Here is a 20,096-nt window from a genome sequence, read left to right on the forward strand (position 1 = left end):
TACAATGATAATGATGATAATGGTGGTGGCTAATATCTAAGCATTTTACACACATCGTATCATTTAACCCTCCAAACAATCCTATTGAATATACTTTTTATTGTGAATACATGCCTTATGCAGAAACTGATGATAATAAAAGTTAAGTCATTTAGCCATAGTTACACTGCTAGTAGCTGGCAGAGTTGGGATTTGAACACAGGTCTGCTTGACTGCTAAAAGCAAACACACCAATAAAAATTCCCAAATAATTCTGTTTATTGAGAAGACCAGGAAAAGATACACTCAGGTGTTGATATGGGTTCTCTTGAGTGTGGGATAGACACGAATATTTCTCCACATGTTCAATATTTTCTCCACGGAGAATGCATGATTTTAATAATGAAGAAACAACTCTTGCATTTTATAAGAAAACCAAGGATAACAGAGTGTTAGGGTTAAGTGTGGTGGGGATTGCTTATTTGAGGGGGTCCAGAGGTGCTGTCCGGTGCCCTACCCCCTTGGTCCTGCTCTTGTCTGTGAGAAGGACACGGCCCTGTCTTTCCTTCTGTCTGTTCCAGGTGGAGTTTCTAGTGTGTGTGTCGTTTGGACTGTGGCCCACTTCAGTGCCGTTTTTCAGGTTGACTTGCCAGTCCCTAACTGTCTCTCTCTTCCTCTCTCTCTCTACTCTCTCCTGCCCTTCTCTGTCCACCTGCCCCATGCTCCAGCCGACAAGGCCAATGATGACTTCTACTCCAAGCGCCGGCACCTGGCCGAGCTGGCGGCCAAGGGGAACCTCCCTCTGCACCCGGTGAGAGTGGAGGATGAGCCGCGGCCCTTCAGTCCTGAGCATGGCCCCGCCAAGCAGAACGGACAAAAGTCTCGCACCAACAAGACATCCTCACACCCCCTGGCCTACAACTCCAACACCAACTTCAAGGGCTGGGACACCAGCGAGCATTCTCTCCGGCGGCAGGCTTACGGCAACAAGGGCAAGCTGGGCACTGCTGAATCGGGCTCCAGCGACCCCCTGGGAACTCGCCCCCAGCACTACCCACCCCCACAGCCCTACTTCATCACCAACAGCAAAACAGAAGTGACTGTCTGAGCTGGCGCCACACAGAGCGTCCTGGAGACCACACTCAACTGAGAGGCAAAAAATATTCCGGCCCTCACTCTCCCTGGCCTCACCCCACACAGCCACCCACCACTCACTCTCCACACCCACCGACCAGAAACCCACTGGTGACACGGAATCACGCTTGTCCTGGGTCATGCCTAACACGTGTTGGCGGGCAGCTGAGCAGAAATGAAGCATGGACGTCCAGCAGTACCGCAAAGGGGAAACTGAGGCACACTCTTTCGGCCTCAGGCCCAAGGTTGCCGACTCAACATGCCCAAACCGTGGGGCTAATCATTCTTTTCCTCCTAACTTGAAACTAAAATCCATGATGAAAAATAACAGTAGCACAATATAGAGAAATTGTCCATTTGAGCACATACACTATTGGCCACGAGCTGTTCATTTCTGGGTGAACGAGCCAGGGTGGAGGGTGGGTAGAAAATGCGGGGACACCAGAGGTGAGAGTACTTGAAAAGAGGAGTCGTTTGGGAGGAATCTGCACATTAGAAGCATTTTCTAACCCTAAGAAGTGGTGGTGTGGACACACCAATTTGATGAACATGAGACAGTAGCTGGACCCGAACCATTCTATTTCTGGTTCTTTTCATATCATCCACATCTGAAGCAAAAAAAAACAACCTTCAAACTCACAAAATGTAAACAACCCGGAACCCACTAACAGTGACGGGAAGAGAGAACATTTTAGGACTCCCATTAAGACCATGACTATGGAAATGGGAGGGGTGGGCTTTGATGGCAGGGAGAGGGTCCAGAGAATATTAAATAACTTTTCTTTATAAAACGAAAAATGAAATATAAGTCCACTACAAAACAGACAAGAACAGCAAACTCATTTTCATCCCAAATCTTCAAGACTTAGAAAATCAACAGTGACATCAAGAACAATTAAAAGAAAAATCACAGCTGAAAGGTCAATGAGAGGCAAGAAGGGGACCCAGGTGGCCGGTTTCTGTCATGTCTCCCTGGCCTCTGAGACCAGAGACACACTAACCAGGCCTCCACTAACTGTCAGTCCCCGGCTCCCTTCCCTTCAGCCCATTGCCGCCGCCGCCACCACCAAATTTCAACTGCTTTGGACTGAAAATGTCATACACGTGGGTGGTGCCTTCAGTGTGTTACTGTTTAGTGACAGTCTCATTTCCCAAGTGCAACCTGTGTTCTTTTAGCCTCCCTCCCTCCTGTGTTTCTGCAGTGGTAGAAGATGTTTCCATCCTCCCTTTGTTGGCGAGCCCACCCCATCACCCCCTCTGGGGGCACTGAGCAGTGTCAGGGGTACCTAAAGACCAAGACTTCCCTATCTCCCACACTGTCCAAAACCCATGCTCTACCACTTTCTAGCTCCCCAAACCTATCAAGCGTTTCCAGTCCCATAATTCCCAGGGACCCGCAAACCGCCTATCTAGACATTTAAGTGTGTTCATCTCCCATCCAGAATTCCCTGAGGTGAGGTGGTTTTCAGGCTGGTTCTCACAGCCAATGTCCCAACAGAGGCAGTTTTTGTGCTAGTTCTATTTGTTTTATGGAGGTCCAAAGAGGGTTGTTGAGAGAGAAGAGATTTGTATTTAAGCTGAGACGTTCTCAACCAGTCCCTAAAGGTCTAGGTCTTAGCTAATTAACAGGGATCTTTGAGAGCCCCCCGTTGTTCCTGTGTCAGAAGCTGTACATGGTCCTAACAAGTCTCAGAGCACTTCCTGGGATGCTGAACTCCAGCGCTCTGCCTCACCCATCTCTCCCTCTGATGTCACAGAATCAGGCAGACCGGGTGGTCCTTCTCCTGTTCACTCCCAGCTGACCTGCGGACTTTGACAATGCATTTTGTCTATCTGGGCTTTAGTCTCTGGCCTGAAACATGAGGAACTGAGGCTTGAGACTTGACCAAGCTTTTCAAACTTTTTGAAATAGCAAAACCTCTGCCATTTTTTAAAAAGGAAATTGTTCACAGAAGCCACGATGTAAGATTCCTCTTTCAGAATGAGGCTCTGTGCTGGACGAAGCAGGCATGAGAGATTCAGTGCCCACTTTCTCAGCCTCTTTGCTGGGACCCCAGTGCTCCCCAGAGTGGAGGAAACACCACTGGGCTTGGTTTCCTTGACTTAGTTACCTGTGGACCTGCAACACACTCTTGGTATCTGTCTCACCTTCACAGTATTTGTACCTAAATTGATTCACTTTTAATATGGTTAACTTTTAAAAGAAAAACTTCCTGCCATCATCACAAATAGAAAACCAGTATCAGTCACCCTAAATAGAAAGTAAGTATAAAAATCAGTACAAAGGCAACAAAACAGCAATTGTCAAGTTCTAGCTGGGTACTATTGCTGTGGCAGGGTCTGAACCTATAGCCTGGAATTTGCGACTCTCTCTCTCTCTCCCTCTCTCTTCCCTCTCCCCCCTCTCCTTTTTTTTAAAGAAATTCAAACAAGATTAGCACATGTTAAAGAGTTGTCAAAGATATACCAGTCTCTAATGAAGACTTTCTCCTTGAAGTAACCAGATGGACTGAGAAAAATGCAAAGAGAATCATTTCCTATGTGACTCAATGCTAATTAGTGCCATGCCCATGTACTACTTAAAATCATTTTGCGTATGCTAGTGGTACACAGCCCATGCTTCAGAAAGCACTGGGCTGGCTTATCTGGGAGGTTCCCTCCAGCTCAAAAGTTCTACAATTCTAGTCTCCCTCTTAGCTCAACTTGGCTCTCTGTCCTCAACTCACTTCATCTCACCTTTACCCCAACCCTGGTTAAGGACTTTTTGGTCTCTTAATCTACAGGATTTTATTTATTGTCCATGTTCCTTCTCTTCTGAGTCAACATCATCCAGTGGCTTCTGTTAGTTGGGGGTCTGCAGCTACAATTTGGGTGGCAAGGTTGTGACATGGTCAAAAGGTTGTAGCTGTGATGGCGACCCAAGAAGAACCATGCTTCACAGTCTCGTCACCTTCCAATTGGCTTAGGGAACTAAACTGGGGGGGAGTGTGGCCAGGGAAGTGTATTCTTTGGTCTCCTCTGGGGAGGATGAACAGACCTCATGATGCTGAGAGTGTCCCGAGGGATGACCTAGGGAATTGTGACTGCCATGGATCAATAAGGATCCAGTAGCTAAAGTAGGGAAACATAGAAGAGAACCCACAATAAAGCAGAGAGACTATTCCTTCCCCATCCCATGCCTGGCACTAGCCTCTACTTGCCGTTAGCCAATCTGACTTCCAACCCCATGGGAGCAGAGTCTTCCCTCCCTTTGCCTTCCCAGAGCATCTCAGCCTCCATCTGCCTTGGGCTCCACCTGGCCTCCCCATCTAACCCCCCAGGTTTTTGTGCAAATGGAGCATATTTTATGTGCGAATATTTTAGTAACCGTATGTTCTGCAAGTAAACCTGTGTTAATACTCGTCAACAACTGCAGAGTTTATGATACCAATAACACTTCCTACAATGAAGACAAAAAAAACATTTGTTTGTTTTCTAAGAATGTTTATTTGTAAACATATGTATTCACTATATTAATATGAATTTCTTACCTGGCAATAAAACTGATTATATGTGATGCTGTTGGGTTTGCCATGTATCTTTCTAGGGTCCAATATTCCTTACCTGAGTTTTCATCAGGGGACACCACTATTAGCATAGAGAGCTAAATTTTTAATACTTGGAGTGTATGGGAAACCTTTACAGGGAAAGCAACATTTTAGTTAAGAGCAATTCAGACACATTTTCCAGCAGGCTTTTTTTGTCTGAAGCCTTTCTAATGAACTTGTGTCATGTCTCCTAGTTCACTTCCTGCCTTAAAAAATGTCCCATTGCTACGTCTCCTGTTCATAACTAAATGTATCCTTAATGGTCAAGAATCTTGCTAAGATTTGCACTTATGTTTGTACCAGTGACCAGTGTTGTAAAACACACAAATATTGAAAGGATGGGAGATAGGAATCTTCCCCTACTTATTAAATTTGATTTCTTGCCTGGTTTCTGTTAGCATTAAGTTTGAAATTTTCAGAAATCTGCCTTGGTATGGTTCCCTGGAAAGGGATTCTGAGACACAGATTTGAGGGCAAGTAGTTTATTTGAGAAGCGGAAGGGGACGCTGGTAGGGTGAGGGGAAGGAGACAAAGAAAAGAAAGCAGTCAAAAATGGTTACTTTATCGTGCCAGCTACCACTGTGACTGACTGGAGTAAGGCAATAGGGGAACTTTGGGAAAAATCGTAGAATTATCTCACACTCAAAATCATTGCACCCAACACACTGACTCCCATCGGACATCATTGGAGCATTGCTTTCAGGGAGTGTTGATATTTAGACATTTCCAAGTCAGAGGCGTTTCCATTGGAGAAAGCCCTAGGCACAGACATGCATCTACTATTAACTGGAAATCAGACATTGTGTACTGAAGTCCTAAAGACCCAACAGATGGAGTCAGGAACTCACAGGGGCTGCTCAAAGCCAGAGTTCTGAGGTCTCCTGGGAATGAAGCTTCCCCTCACCAGATACTTAGAGAAGTTGTCAATGACAAGCAACGGGGATAGTGGACCACAGTCTATAGTCAGAGGGAGTGTTCTTTCACTGGGATTTGAAGACCCTTCATTGGCCAGATGGTCACTTGGTGTCTCCCAGAGGAGATCCCATGGGCTGTCTCTCTCTCTCTGGGGCATAATTCTGGTTATCAGAGAAGCATGGATGCTCCTCCGGTACTTGGAAACTGTCCAGGGGTGGAGTCATTCGCTGATCAGTACACATCACAGCCCTCAGGATGCAGTAGAATCTCGCCTTGGGGTTGGGTTTGGGTTTAAATACTAAAAATCCAATAGTGCAGCCACTGCATGGCTACAACTCATACACAACAATCATATCAGGCATGTTTGTAGAGCTCCCACTATGTGCCAAACACTATTGAAGATTTTACTTGCATTGTCACATTTGACCCTCACCAATGTATAAGGTAGCATTATTAGCTTTGGAGCTGGGAAATCTATTTACAACTTGAGGAATTGTGATTTAACGAGTAAGTGGTGGAACTGGGATTTGAACTGTAGAGCTCATATTAACTACTATACCAGTAGTTTTCACTTGGATAAGCATGTGAATCAGTGGGAAACTTGAATGTCTGAATGGGGGCCCAGGATTCGGTGTTTGTAACAGACACCCTATCATCACAAAGCAGTGGCTCCTGGACCACACCTGTGAAGTGTTGCATGATGCCATGTTCCCTGATCCAACATCTACTGGCTGTCACTGACCTGGAGGCATTGAACAGGTCTGATGCTGCTTCACTTGATGTTTCTGTCTTTCAAGTCTGTTCTCCAACAAAACAAGACTTTATTTCAGAATGCTTGAGTGTTTCTGATGTAGACAGAAAACAATGACCAGAAGTGACTTCTAGAGCAAGCAGACAGTGTGCCTTAATTTTGTATGACCTTGGGAAAGTCACTTCCGCCCCATAGGAGGCTGTGTGATCTTTTGGGTAAGAGCAGGAACTTTGTAGTCAGGGGACCCATGTCTGAATTTAAGTGGGCACAATAGTAGCACCTATCAAAGGGTTGTTATGAGAATGATATAAAACAGTCTACGTGAAGCTCCCCAAATAGCTCTCAGACAATATTATTTTCAAGATTTCTGAACCTCATTTGGAAGATTCTGCACAAGGGATTAGAAGCAACACCAAGTTTCTTTGCTTTGGGTAAGACGTATCTGAACTTGGTGTGATGCCATTTCTTCCAATGCTTTGGCTGTTGGTGTTGTTACAAGCATGTTAGAGATCTGATTTTACTGCAGATCCCTTTGGATATAGCTTCAGGGAATGTTAAAAATGGGAAAGAAAATAAATTGTTGCTCAGTGTGGTTTGCTTGAGGGAGGGAATTTTTCAGATGTAGAGGTCTATAGGGGATAAAATCATAATGAATAAGATCCCTGGTAATAAAATAAGTTGTGAACTCCTGGTTTCAGATGGTTTATCAGTTACCTATTGCTGCTTAACTATGCAGTTACTCCAAAACCTTGCAGCTTACAACACACATTTATTATGGGGGGGAGTGGGTCAGGAATCTGAGCATGGCTTAGCTAGGTCCTATGCTCCAGGGGTCTCTCAGGAACCTGCAATCAAGGTGTCAGGGAGGGTTGGAGTCTCCTCTGAAGCCTCAAGTCAGGAGAGATCTGCTTGCAAGCTCACCCGTGTAGCTGTTGGCAGGATTCCCTTCCTCAGGGACTGTTGGCCAGAGGCCATCCTCAGTTTCTCCAATATGGCAGCTTGCTTCATTTAAGACAGCAAGAGAGTGTCTGCTGGCAAGAAGGAAGTCACAGTCTCTTCTCATCTAATGACAGAAGTGAGAGTCTCTCAACGAGGCCATATTCTATTGGTTAGAAGCAAGATGCTCAAGGGGAAAGGATTACTTATGGCTATGAAGACCAGAAGATGGGGGTCATTTGGGGTCATGTTAGAGGCTGCTGCTACAGACTCTTGTAGTACAGACATCGGAGCTGTTATGTGTTTTGTGGGTAATGAGTCTAAGCACAACTCTGACATCGCTATCACTTTCAGATACATAACTAACTTACCTGGGATCAAATCTTAGCCCCACCATTTCCGTGCCTTGGTTTCTCCATCTTCGACAACACAGATAATAATAGCACCCACTCCTCTGTTTTATTGTGTGAGGCATGTACTATGGAATGGATGAGCAGCACACGCCATTGCCCAACAAAGACGAAATGTGAGCTCTGCCTTGCTTCTCAGCCCCTTCCTCTTGCATCTGAATGGGGGCATGTGCTGGGTTTTGGACAATATGAGTGGAAACTCTGTAGGCCACTTTCAGACCTGGTTCATGAAAACCTCCAGTATAATCCTCCCAAGCCTGGCCCCCACCTGCTGGATAGATGCCAATGCCCAGGGCAACCTTGGAAACCACACATTGAAGCTGGCTGAGCCTTGGTTGGCTCAGCCTTTGAATGATTTTTGTGGAACAATGACTTTCCTCGCTAGACCACTCCCAACACTAACTGGACTTATTGTGCCTGAGAAATGATGTTATGTTGTATTAATCCCTGAGATTTTTAGGGTTTATCTCTTAGAGTAGTTAAAATGTCCTTAACAAATACAACAGATGACACATTTTGAACAGTGTCTGGCACATAAAAAACAACAAATGTCAGGTCTTCTGTTGCCCTCATCATCATCATTATCATCTTAACTAATCTTTAAACTTCTCCTTTGTGTTAAGAAAATTTCATACCTGGTCTTCAATCCTCCCAACAAGTCTGAAAGGGTTAGGAACCCCATTTACTCAATAAGAAAACTAAGAACCAAATGACTTATTTAAGGCCACAGAGCAAGTGCTGCAGTGGGAAGGTAAACCTGGCTTTGACTCTCTGCTTCCACCATTGCCAGCATCCCACTTAGCCCTCTCGAAGTAGCTGATGCAATCTGGATCCAGTGATGGAGGCAAAACCTCTGCAGGAGAAGAATGGCTGCATCGTCAGCCTGGCATCTCACTTGTTTTCTTGTCAGATCCCAAATCCCAACTCGTGCTGTGTTGTGCAGTTCAAAGAAAGCACTTCACCTCAAGAAATGTCATAGTTGCTAGAAATAATTTTGTCACATCTTAAATTTTTCCTCTTTGCAAGTTCAGAGGTTTGTTTCAGTTAGAGTCAAATCTTATAATGCCTCATTTTAAAACATTATAAAAGGGCACCTCATTTTTTAAAAATGATGTTTTTATTGATTTGAGAGAGAGAGAAAGGGAGAGGGAGAGAGAGAAATGCAGTTTGGCTGCCTCCTCCATGCCCCCTACTGGGATGGAGCCTGAAACCCAAGCATGTGCCCTGACTTGGAATTGAACCCTTGACCTTAGGGGATGACACTCAACCAAGTGAGTCTTAGCAGTCAGGGAAAATGACACCTCATTAAAAAAAAATCTCAGCATCCAAATAGAACATTTCATTGTCTTCATCTTAAAGATACAAAATGAGAAGATTCTGAAAAGGCAATTTATAATGCACAGGTGCCTTATTTTTGGTAATTGGAAGCTACTTTTGATGCTGTAATTTTGTTTTTCAGTCTTGCTGCCCACTTGTCAAAGGCAGTTGAGCTGGATGTACAGGAACTCTATAAGTTGGGTGTCAGTTGAGTCCCCAGATTTAGGGTAACAAAAATTAACACCATGTGGGTCTTAAAGCCTCTATCCTGGGTTTCATTATTTGCCATGGGAATCTGCCTCATGGGTATTCAATACTTCCTCAAACTCAGCCAATAGAATTTTGGAGAAAATTTAGAAACACTTTTGTGTTTGTTTTTTTCTCAAAACATCTCATTCAACAAATACAGAGCACCTACTACGTGCCAGGCATTGTCCTGTGCCTTGGGGATACAGAGATTCCTCCCTCCCCCACCAAAAACAAAGGCAGATGGAAGATGGACAAGTGGATAAACCAGTCCCATGAAGAGAGTCATCCTGGGTAGAGGAAAGCCTTGATGTCACATAGTCTTGGATTCAAGTCCCCTCCCTGGCACTTCTAGCTATGTGGCCTTGAGGACATTGAAGAGCTTTTTTTCAGAGCCTAGGTTTTCTCATCTCTAGAATGGACACAATCAAACCTACCTTGCAATGTTGCTTGAGCTTTTAAGGTAAGGTGTGTAAGACATTTAATCATGGTGAATGTTTAATAAATTGGAGTTATTAATGTGAAGCATTTGCTTTCATTGATTTATACTTATTGAAGGTAGGATAATGGGCTAACTTGGTTTTTGCCTCTGTTTATGCTGGGACCCCAAGAAGGATTCGAGTGTGAGGAAAAACTGGTAAGGGAATGGTGCGAATTAGACAGATGGGGAAGAAGCCAAACAAGGGTATGATTTCAGGCAGTGTCCCACAGAAGGTAGCTCTGGTGTGCACTAGACCTTAGAATCTGCACCTACCCCGAGCAAGGAAGTGGGGCTTTCATTCTTACACAGCCGCCAATCATTAGCTAAAGAGATGGGAACCCCCAAGAACTCTGGCTCCCTGCATGAGGGGGAAATGTCAATAGTTTTAGGGAAGACCTGCAAAGTTGTCAGGTGCTGGTAGTTTGAATCACGGACACACGGGATCTGGAAGAGGTACATAAAAACAGAAAGATATGTGAGGTATCTGGGTAAAATGCCAATGCCCTTTTCTGACTTCTGGGGGCCATTAGTCCTGGCTCAACTAGCCCAATCAATAAGATGAGTTTTTCCTTGGAGAACTTAACCTGTCCAAATGTGGCTAATGGGAGGCATAGGGGCCTAGCTTTGGGGTCAGCCTGGTTTAAGACAAAATCTCAGCCCCCCGCCCCAACCCTTTTATAGCCAGTGTCATTGTGAATAACTGTTTTAGCCTCTCTGACTTAAATTTTCTCATTTATAAAATAGGAATAACGATACACTTCTTTTGTAGGCTTGTTCTACAAAGAGATCTTTCTGTTCACGGATTTATTTGACAAATATATACTGAGCAGCTGCTATATGTCAGGCTCGGGGCTAAGCATTGATACACTGAAATGAATCAGACACCAGTCCTGCCTTCCAAGGCGTTGGCATCAAGTGGAGGAGGCAGACATATAAATTACAGACTGCATGTCCTTCCTTGTACATCCCCTCTTTCTCTGTCTCCCTCTCTATCTATGTCTTGTTTTTGACACTGGTCGTTTTTCCTCCCCTTCCTTCCGCTCCACTTCCTTCCTCCTGCACTTGCTCTTTACATTTCTGTTGTGCACCCTCCTACCCTCACCACAGTCCTCATTTTCACATCAACAAGACAATATCCAGCCTTCTGGCCTGTCCATTTCCTGCCTCCCACTGGTGTTTGCCGAGGGTCCTTCAGAAGGCTGTGGAGTCTATGAAGTCCTGAGAAATTCAATTCATCCCAGTGCCTCAAGTGTGACCAAAGGTGACTTAGAGACAACATAAAGCCACCTGGCGCCTCAAACCAGCTTAGGGGCCAGGATAGGGTGGAGTGTGAGGAGCACAGGGGCAACTGTGTCCTGGGGAAGGGCGGATGGAATATATGGCTGATTGCTCTGGGGCAGTGCTGGGTCTCAGAGGATCTGGATGCCATCGCTGATCTCTCTGCTATTATGCAGATGTGAGGATGCCCAAGTGCACTGGGATCAGAGTCAGGAAATTCCTGGTTTTCATTCTAGCTTTGGGACTAATGTGTGATCTGGGACTTTGTTTTCTTCAGCCTATGATATAGAGGCTGTGATCTTTCAGGACTGCTGGGGTCCTCTTGGCCAAGATCTCTGCCTTTAAATACTTTAGATTCCTCCCCCACTCTCCCATGGTGTGTCAGTCTTGAAATCGCACCCACTCGGTGATCCTATAATAACAATCAACTCTTTTTTTTTTTCATTCCAAAAGTCTAGGGGGTGATTCGCTTTGGGTTTGAGAAAGATCTAAACCCAGGGCCCTGGAAGCAGGCTCTGCGGGCTGGAACCCAGTGGCCATTTCATTGTGGAGTTGAGGGCAGCTGCTGCAGTGAGAAGGGAACTCTGGCGACTCAGACCAGAATATCGTGCAGTCTCTCAAAGCAGCATTTTAAGAACCATACCAGGGAGTTGGTGGAGCACTGAAAATTACATCAAGACACATGTCTTTGCCCCCCGTACTCTGCCTGAATCATGGAAGGTTCAAGCATCTTTTGTTGTCTGCACAATAGGGCTCTTCACCCCTGGCCCATTTTCTTGCAGAATTCCTAGTAGGAACAGATGAAAAAGCAGATGGGAAACTCTAAGAGAGTCCACAGAATCAAAGATGATGGCCTTTGTGTATGAAGTTGCATCACCTCAAGCTCCCACCTCATTTCTCAGAAACAGGCAGAATATTTGACACGTGAGCTCCTCATCCCACCTCCTGAATCACATCTCTTGAGGCCCACTTCACTTCCTCTTGATCAATTGTTTTTTCTTTAGCCGTGGCTGTGGCAGCCTCTGAGCAGGTATACCCACATCGCACCTGGTCCAGGTGTGCTGCTGAGATTTCATCTTCTGCTTCAACACCTTCCTGTCTGTCTCCATCTTGTAGGAAGTGTGTGCAATGTGGAAGCATGAGGGGTTAACACCCCATGGGCCAAACCTTGACCAGTAGGGGAGGGGGACTGGAGGTGCATATTCCCCATTCCACCTCTTGGAAGAAGAGCTCTGAGTGCACTCTATCAGCTCCTCAGAGGCCCCAATGGGCTGGAGCCCACGTGCCTACAGGGGTCATCAAGTTCATAAAGCCCTCTGTGATTGGCTTTTCCTCCTTCCCTCTTTTACTCTTCCCAGCCCCTCCTCCTTTTTCTGGGGCTCTCTCCCCAAAACAACTGTCTTGAAGCTCTACGTTGTACCTGTGTCACATGGAAAACCTTATATAAAGTGGTTCTCTAGAATGATTCTGCCAAGTACAACCTTAACCTTGAACCTTTTCTCCAAACCCACCCGCACACAGCACACTCTATCCTGTAAGGCTCTCAGTTATTTTGAGGACCCACCAGCTCTTGAGCTGGAGGGGATACACATCCACTTGGGCACTAATTGGCCCTGGACAAGAGTGTTATGAAACTCCCCCATTAGGTGAAAAGGTAGGTACAGAAGAGAGGTTTTATCTAATGTCTCTTAACACTCACTATGATTAAGACAGAAATGAGATGCCATTGAAAGTTACCCCCTCCTCACCCCTCACCACACACAATTTTTTATAATCCTCCCACTTCCTGTTTTCTCTTGGGAGATTAAAAAGTGTCTTCTCACACATTTCCCATATCAGAAGTTAATGAGAATTCTAATTAGGGTTACTGCACACTTTGGTGGTAGTTTGCAAAAAATGTGGCTCTGGCTTCTTGTTTGTCAGGCTGCCAGTCTTTTGCATCTTCGCCAAATATGCCCGCTCTAATAATAATCATCATCACTATCATTTATTGAAAAGCTATTATGTGCCAGGCAATTTGCATACATTGGCACTCGCCTTCACAAAAATCAGATGAGGTAGGAACGTTTCACTCTCATTTTGGATGCGGGAAGGGAAGCCCAGGCTGGTGAAGTGATTGGCCTGAAGCTATGCAGCTAGGAATTGGCAGGCCTGGGATTCAACCTCAAGTCGATTTTCTGGTCGAGAACTTTCCATGCACAGCTTGCACAGAGGATCTTGGAGAGAGAGAAGAGAAGACAGCAGGATAACTTGTCACTGCTTCTGGAAGAGCCATCCATTCCAATCAGAGTATTTGCTAATTTATGATGCCCCCAGCCTCGGTTTCTTGGTCTCTCTGGGAACAGTGCTATAGTCCTCATTTTCACATCAACAGGACGATATGCAACCTTCTGCCGAGGGTAGAGAATCCCAGGAGACTCTGAGACACCCAATTAGAAGGGGAGTAATATCAGACCCTGGAATAGACTGATTGCTTATTCATTATTCTCGTTATGTCTGAATTCTTCCATCCATCGTACTGAAGGCTGTCAGCAATTACCATTGCGTTCCTTTCAGAAAGGGGCCTCTTGGCCTGGTAATCATCTCTCCAAGAAATGAACAGTCTCAGGGCAGACTTCCTGATGTGACATCAAACTTCTGCTGTCTCTGGGGCTGCCCAGTGAATCCTCAGCCAACACCTTGGGGCAAAGCAAGAGAACTGGACTGCTGCAAAGGCAGAAACAGTCACTTCAGCCTTGTTAAGTGCCAGTTGTCTTGTTGAGCAGGTGTGCCCAGAGGCAACGTGGTCTTGACAGATCAGCAGATTAATGCCAGGTAATGGAGGATCAGGTATGAGCTGGATCGTCTGCACAACAAGAGGGAGCTGGGTCTGTTTCCCCCTCTCCTCTCAGCGAGGGCCTCTTTCTCATCTTTCTCTATCTTCCTCCTCTCTCCTTTACTCATCCTCCTGAGTATCTACTTAACACCACACACTGTGTGCCTGACTTTACCAGGTCAAGAGCCTCACCCTCCCACTGCCTCCTCACACTTCCTCCTCCCCTCTTCTATTCTGGTTCTCTCCCTCTCTCTCTCTCTCTCTCTCTCTCTCTCTCTCTCTCTCTCTCTCACACACACACACACACACACACACACACACACACACACACACACACACATTCTCTTTCTGTCTGAATCTCTTTCTTCCTTTGTTGTTCAGGCACTTGTCAGCCTCTAAAGCCTGCCTTTCCCCCAGACACATTCTCTCTTTCTGTCTCTCTGTTTCTCTTCTCTTCATCTCCACCTGTGGGGCTCTATGTCTCTTCTCTGACTTTTCGTTTCACTCTTTCTCATTTTCATAGACATAAAAGTGATTCATTCTATTTTGAGGTCAGTCTACATTAAAGCATCACCATCTTCTCCCATTTTCACTTGTGTTGCCCTAAACAAGCATCATTCAAGTTCAAAAGAAGTTAAACCTGGATATGACTGACTCCACAGCTTGTGCTGTTAGAAGCAGCCTCAACTTTCCTCTTCTACATCCAATCTGTTTCCAGTTCCTGACAAGTTCATACTCTATTTCTCAAACACGATACCCACCTCCCTATTTATCCATTCAACATATACTACTTAATCACCTGCTATGTGTCAGCATCTATACTAGTAGGTTTGGGACAAGTGACGGAAAAGACAGCATAAGACATGATCCCAGTCCACAAAGAAAAGAGATGACCACTTTCTTTGTACAAGTTTTCTTCACTTCATGTCTGTGTTAGTATAACACATTTTTGTCAACTCCCTCTTCATTATGCAACTAGATTACCCAAAGCTTTGTTTAAACATTTTTAATAGAATCCTTTCCCTATGGAATAAAGAAGTGTTATATTGCACCCTCCATAACCTGTCCTGCAGCCTCCCGGACTCGTCTTTTATTTTTCTCCAGAACTCCATCCCTGGAAATGAAGCAAGGATACGATGAGCTGCCAGAGAATCTCTGTCCATTTAGGAAGTTTTGAGGGAGCAGAGATGTGATTAGAACTCTCTGCCTTCTCTGTCTGTTTTCCCTGTGATATCACATTTCCTCTTGACTGAAGAGTTTGGCCATCAGTATGGAACCTTTCCTGGGTAATATTTTCTTTCTTTGTTGCTACTGACATGAAAAGCTTTGTTATAACCCGGAAAAGTGACTTGGTTGATTTTTGGAGATGCTGGGTAGGTAATTGGATATAATTAAGCTAGTCTAAGTAGCATCTGGCTTAGTTCTAATTAATTATATGGCAAGTACTTAACTCCTGGGATTCTTTCTCCTCATCACTAAGATTGGGCTAATAATAGCCAACCCATAACGTACTGCACAGATAACATTCAAGGGTGTGGACTAGGACAATATCTGGTATTGTCAACAATCATACCACCACCACCACCATCATCATCATTAGCATTGTCATCATCCCTAGGATTCAGGTCTCTTAATCTGACTATGTGATGCCTTTTCAATATCATCTTATTTGGATCACTCCTTTTCATAAGCAGAAGGGATGCTGGCAGAAGCCATTTCCTCTAGGTATCATTTTCACCAATTTAAACATTGTGGTTCTGAGAAACAAGGCAGATATCTTTGCAGATGTTACCAACTCTTTAGGAGTGTCCACCTGGGATCAAATACTTATGTAAAAGTCCCAACCTTGACCTTTAGAATTGGAATGCTCTCTCTTCCTTTAATGTTTTAGACTCCCTTTGGTGCTGCTTAGACACTGATGAAACCTAAAATCTGCTCACTAAGTGCTTTTTGAAGGAACACCCAGTTTAAACACTTAATTTTATTGGTAACTAAAACCTGTGTTTGCCATTTTCTTTGCAAAGAACTCTGAGATTTTGAAAGCAGCCCTCTGCAAATAAAAACATCCTGACTAGACTTCTCAGCATGCCCTGTGTGGATGAATAGTTTTGCAAATAGAAAATATTGTGCATTTTCTTGATTTCAAGTGGCTGGAATTTTACTAGAAAATCACAGCGGCCCTGAGGCCATGTAATTCAATGTTCCCGACACCATTCGGCCATCTGCCATTTGCTTCCCCAACCTTAGTGCCCCTCCCTAAAACCCTATTTGGAGACAGTTAAACTTTGATTACATAGAATAGTCAGAGTAGGGAAGGTTCTGAATAAATACAATTTCTGGTTCATTAGGGAATCATCCCAGAGGAAAAGATCACTGTGTAGACCTATGAGTATTATCAGTACCACTTATTAACTGCGTGTCTTTGTTCAAGTCACAACTTTGCAGTCTTTATTACTACAGCCAAGGTTTCAAGATTACTTTGAGGATTAGAAATAAATTTGAAAGGCATATGGCATATTATAGGTGTTCAGAGAGAGTTGCTTCTCTTCCCTTCTACTTTTTCATTCGTTTATTTAACAATGTATTGAATAGCTACTGGGGGGCAAACACATTCCTAGGAATTGGGGATATAATGTAAAAGAAAACTATGTTGCCCATGCCCTTGAGATAATATAGTTAAACTGGGATATACTCTAGATGGGGAAGTTTAGGGTGCTTTGGAAGTTCATAGGAGAGGAATATAACACAGTCTGAGTCCATTTATAGATTATAGATGGATTATAAATGATGGTGATGATGATGATGACAGCACTCACATTTTGTGCTGAGCACTGACATTAAGTGACTTGTCCAAGGCCACACAGCTGATAAGTGTCAGAGTCCAATTCAAACTAAGGCTCTTCCTAACTCCAGAGTTAAGACTCTCTCCAAGATCATGGAGCTTAAGTATTTACTCTGAAGTAGACAAGGAATGAAATTTGGGGCATCCATATCTTTGTACTGTGATGACATCCACTATACTCTTTCCTATAATCCAAACCCACTACAGTAGGTCCTCGGGTTACATGGGAGATCCGTTCCTATGGCGCGACGTAACGCGATTTTTGCAGTAAGTTGGAACCCACCTACATAAGCACCTACGTCACTCACATGGAGCACATACACAGCAGTAATGAAGTGAAACCGTAAAAAAGAATAAAAAGAAAGATAACAATTCCTGACCTTTACTTGTGGTAAATAAATAATAAAAAACATAAAGCACATATGTAAATACGTCAAAATGACAGAACTTCTTTTTTTACAAATAAATGGGAGATGGCGCCGTAACCACGAAACGACGTAACCCAAGGACTGTCCATATTTTCAATATTTTATAACTCCATGTAAGAAGGAACTGATGGGTTAAACAGTGTAACTTGCCTACCAAACACCATGTGCCGAGACCATGTGATCATGGATACTCTCTGTGACCGGGAATGGATATGGGCTTGTTACCAACAGCTTCCATGAGCCATAGAGGATTTTGACAGAGAATATTGTGAGGTGGGAGTTAGTGAGCTTCAGGCTCATCTATGGCCAACTTGCTCTTGATCAGATATAAATATCCTCAGGAATCAAAACATCTCTTGCTTTGCCTCTAAGTTCTGTGGCTGAGGATGACAGTAGATGGGAGTTCGCTGGCAGGTGGAGCTCACAGGTCTGTCATTGTGCAGCTTTAATATCTACAACATGACAACAGCTTCAAAAGTGGCAGATAGACAACACAGACATTAATTAAATCAGCCAGCTCAGTGGGATCCCTCTACTGAGACTCAGAAAGTAGAGATAAGAGCCAGCAGTTGCCTTGGAGGTGCAGACCGAGAAAAAGCCAATATCCCCACCACCATTGAATGCCCTCAGACACTCTGGCACAACAACAGGCTGTCTATCATCCAGTGAGGAAAACTGGTCCTGATATGCTTGGTGCCTGAAAAGAATGGGTTGATACCAGCTATAAATTGATGTGAGGCAGCTTGAGCACTTACACAGCTGATCACAGCCAGAATGAACTGGTTTTCATACAATATCCTTGAAAGTCCAAATTCCTGGTTCTAGAATCCTTGTCTGTTTGATGAATTTCAGCCTCATTTCTCAGCTCCTTCCTTTCCCAAACACATTATCCCCTTTTAGCTCTCACCACAGTCAGTCTATATTCAAGGACTTAGCAGATTGACCTGCTGTCTTGCCCACCTGCCTGGAATATCCTTAAAGGTAGGAACTCTATCTTGTTTATCTTTTTAACTTGGCCCATAGAAGGACCAATAGAGCTTCTCTACTCTGGGCCAGGTAGTGGGTTCTCAAAGCTTTTTTATGTTGAATGAAGAAAGGAAGAAAAGAAAGAAGAGAGTCCAGTTGTCCACTCATGTAGTGGGCACCCAGCATGAAGCATGGTGATTGGGGTGCACTACATTCACTATGATCACCCAGTTGAAAGATGTAAAGCCAATCCTTGCTCACTCAGCCGTCAGTTACCAAATGGGACATTAACTATCTCTCTACTCTGCTCCTTCTAAATCACTGTTCCTAGGTATATCCCTCCTTTCACCCCACCCTCATGCATAGGTATGGGTGTCTCTTCTACTCCTCATCTCAATCTACGTGCCAACAAGCCTCTATTTACTTGCTTTAAATTGTCTTCAATGTGACTAACCTTTCCTTGGATGAGAATATTTGGAGAAAAATCCAAAGCACAAAATGTGGGTTGAAATACTAACCATCTCCTTGATTCCTTAGTATTCACCGTGCCTGACCTGCACTTTTCATGGTGGCTGTTTCTGGATAGCATACAGTATACTGCATTAGCCCAAGACATTGTTGCTTGTAACTTTTTGCACTATTGTGTTGGCTGGATTTGTATTACACATGTGTATTTATTTTATTCCACACTAAAAATAAACCCCACGCAAAATAAAATAAAATACAGTAAAATCGTTTGTTCTGCAAAGATTAATCCCATGATAGTATTTCTCTTACACTTTATTATGATAAACAGAATGCCACTCTTGTTTCTAGCCTTGAGTTGCATTTCAGATGATCCTCCTTCAAAAACCTTAATTTAGAGTTGATAGGAAGCTCTGGTTTCTGAGTAATAATAAAAGCTGAGTGTAAAGAATCCTTTTGATGCTGGCTTTTCCAGGCTTTGGGTCCCAAAGGCTCTGGACAACTTGTAAGCAAGCCATGGTGGCCAATATCAGAGCCACCCAGAGTCCCCAGGTCTCCTCTTCCAATTGGAAACATAGTCCATGAAGAAGGCAACATGGCACCTGGGTTAGATCATAAATTAGCCGAACCTGGAGACAGAAGAACTGAGTTCTGGTTACACCAGTTATCAGCTATGGGACTTTGGACAGTCTTTCCAGGCCTCAGTTTCCAATCTGCCAACTGAGAAAGGTAACGCTACCCAAGTGATAGAACATGAGAATTGCTTACAACAGGCATGTGAAAGCACCTCGAAAACTCCAAAGTGAGACACAAATCTGAAAGATTATCGTCATCAAGGAGAAAGATGGGGATAGAAATGACCCAGGTATGGGATCTGGGTGTAGACCAAACCTGCGCTATGTGCTTACAAATGTTCCCTAAATTAAAAACACCAACTGCTGGAATTACAGACTCAAAGCAGAGGAAGATATATCTCAGTCATGGAGATTTTAATGTGTTCTCAAGTGGAGGAAAGAGAGTAGACGTGTTGACTTCCTGAGACCCGAGGGAATCCTATTCTATCCTACCCATTCATTTAACAAATAATTCTCATCAAGCATCACAGAGCATCACATGACATGATATACGTTGAGGATATGGAAACCAATGAGACATGACCCCTTCTTTGTATGAGTGGAGAGTTAGTATGGAGACAGAAATCACTCCTTTCTGCGGAATGAGGCAAAAGGTAATCAAAGAAAAGCAAGCAGTTTTAGGAGATTTTTTTAGAAGAATAATTGCCAACATCCAGAGTGTTTTGGCCATCAATCCACATTGCAAGCAATCTTTTAAACTCTAATTTGTCTCCATCTGCAGGCTTAGATGGTGAGAATTTTTGTTTTCAAGATAAGGGATCAGAAAATAAAGATTCGCTTCTGCTCACCAGACATCAGATATATATATATCTTTTGCATTGTCATGTTCAATAGATGCTTTTTAAGATCAGTTATTTTTATATCAAAGCAATTGCATGCACAGAGTTAGAAATATCAATCAGCCTTCAAAG

The 20,096-nt window shown here is 44.0% G+C and overlaps 1 protein-coding gene across 1 annotated transcript in view; it reads left to right on the plus strand.

The window, feature by feature from the left end:
* The window catches only part of SHISA9 (shisa family member 9), a 301,910-nt gene extending 297,241 nt beyond the window's left edge, over window positions 1–4,669 (plus strand). The window contains exon 4 of the mRNA XM_080682813.1: window positions 708–4,669. Within this exon, the coding sequence (XP_080538939.1) occupies window positions 708–1,087 (380 nt within the window). The 3' untranslated portion in view covers window positions 1,088–4,669. The remainder of the gene's footprint in view (window positions 1–707) is intronic.
* Window positions 4,670–20,096: the final 15,427 nt, after the last annotated feature.

This window comes from Plecotus auritus, assembly GCF_963455305.1.
Source record: "Plecotus auritus genome assembly, chromosome: 7".
In the NCBI taxonomy this organism is placed as follows: Eukaryota; Metazoa; Chordata; class Mammalia; order Chiroptera; family Vespertilionidae; genus Plecotus; species Plecotus auritus.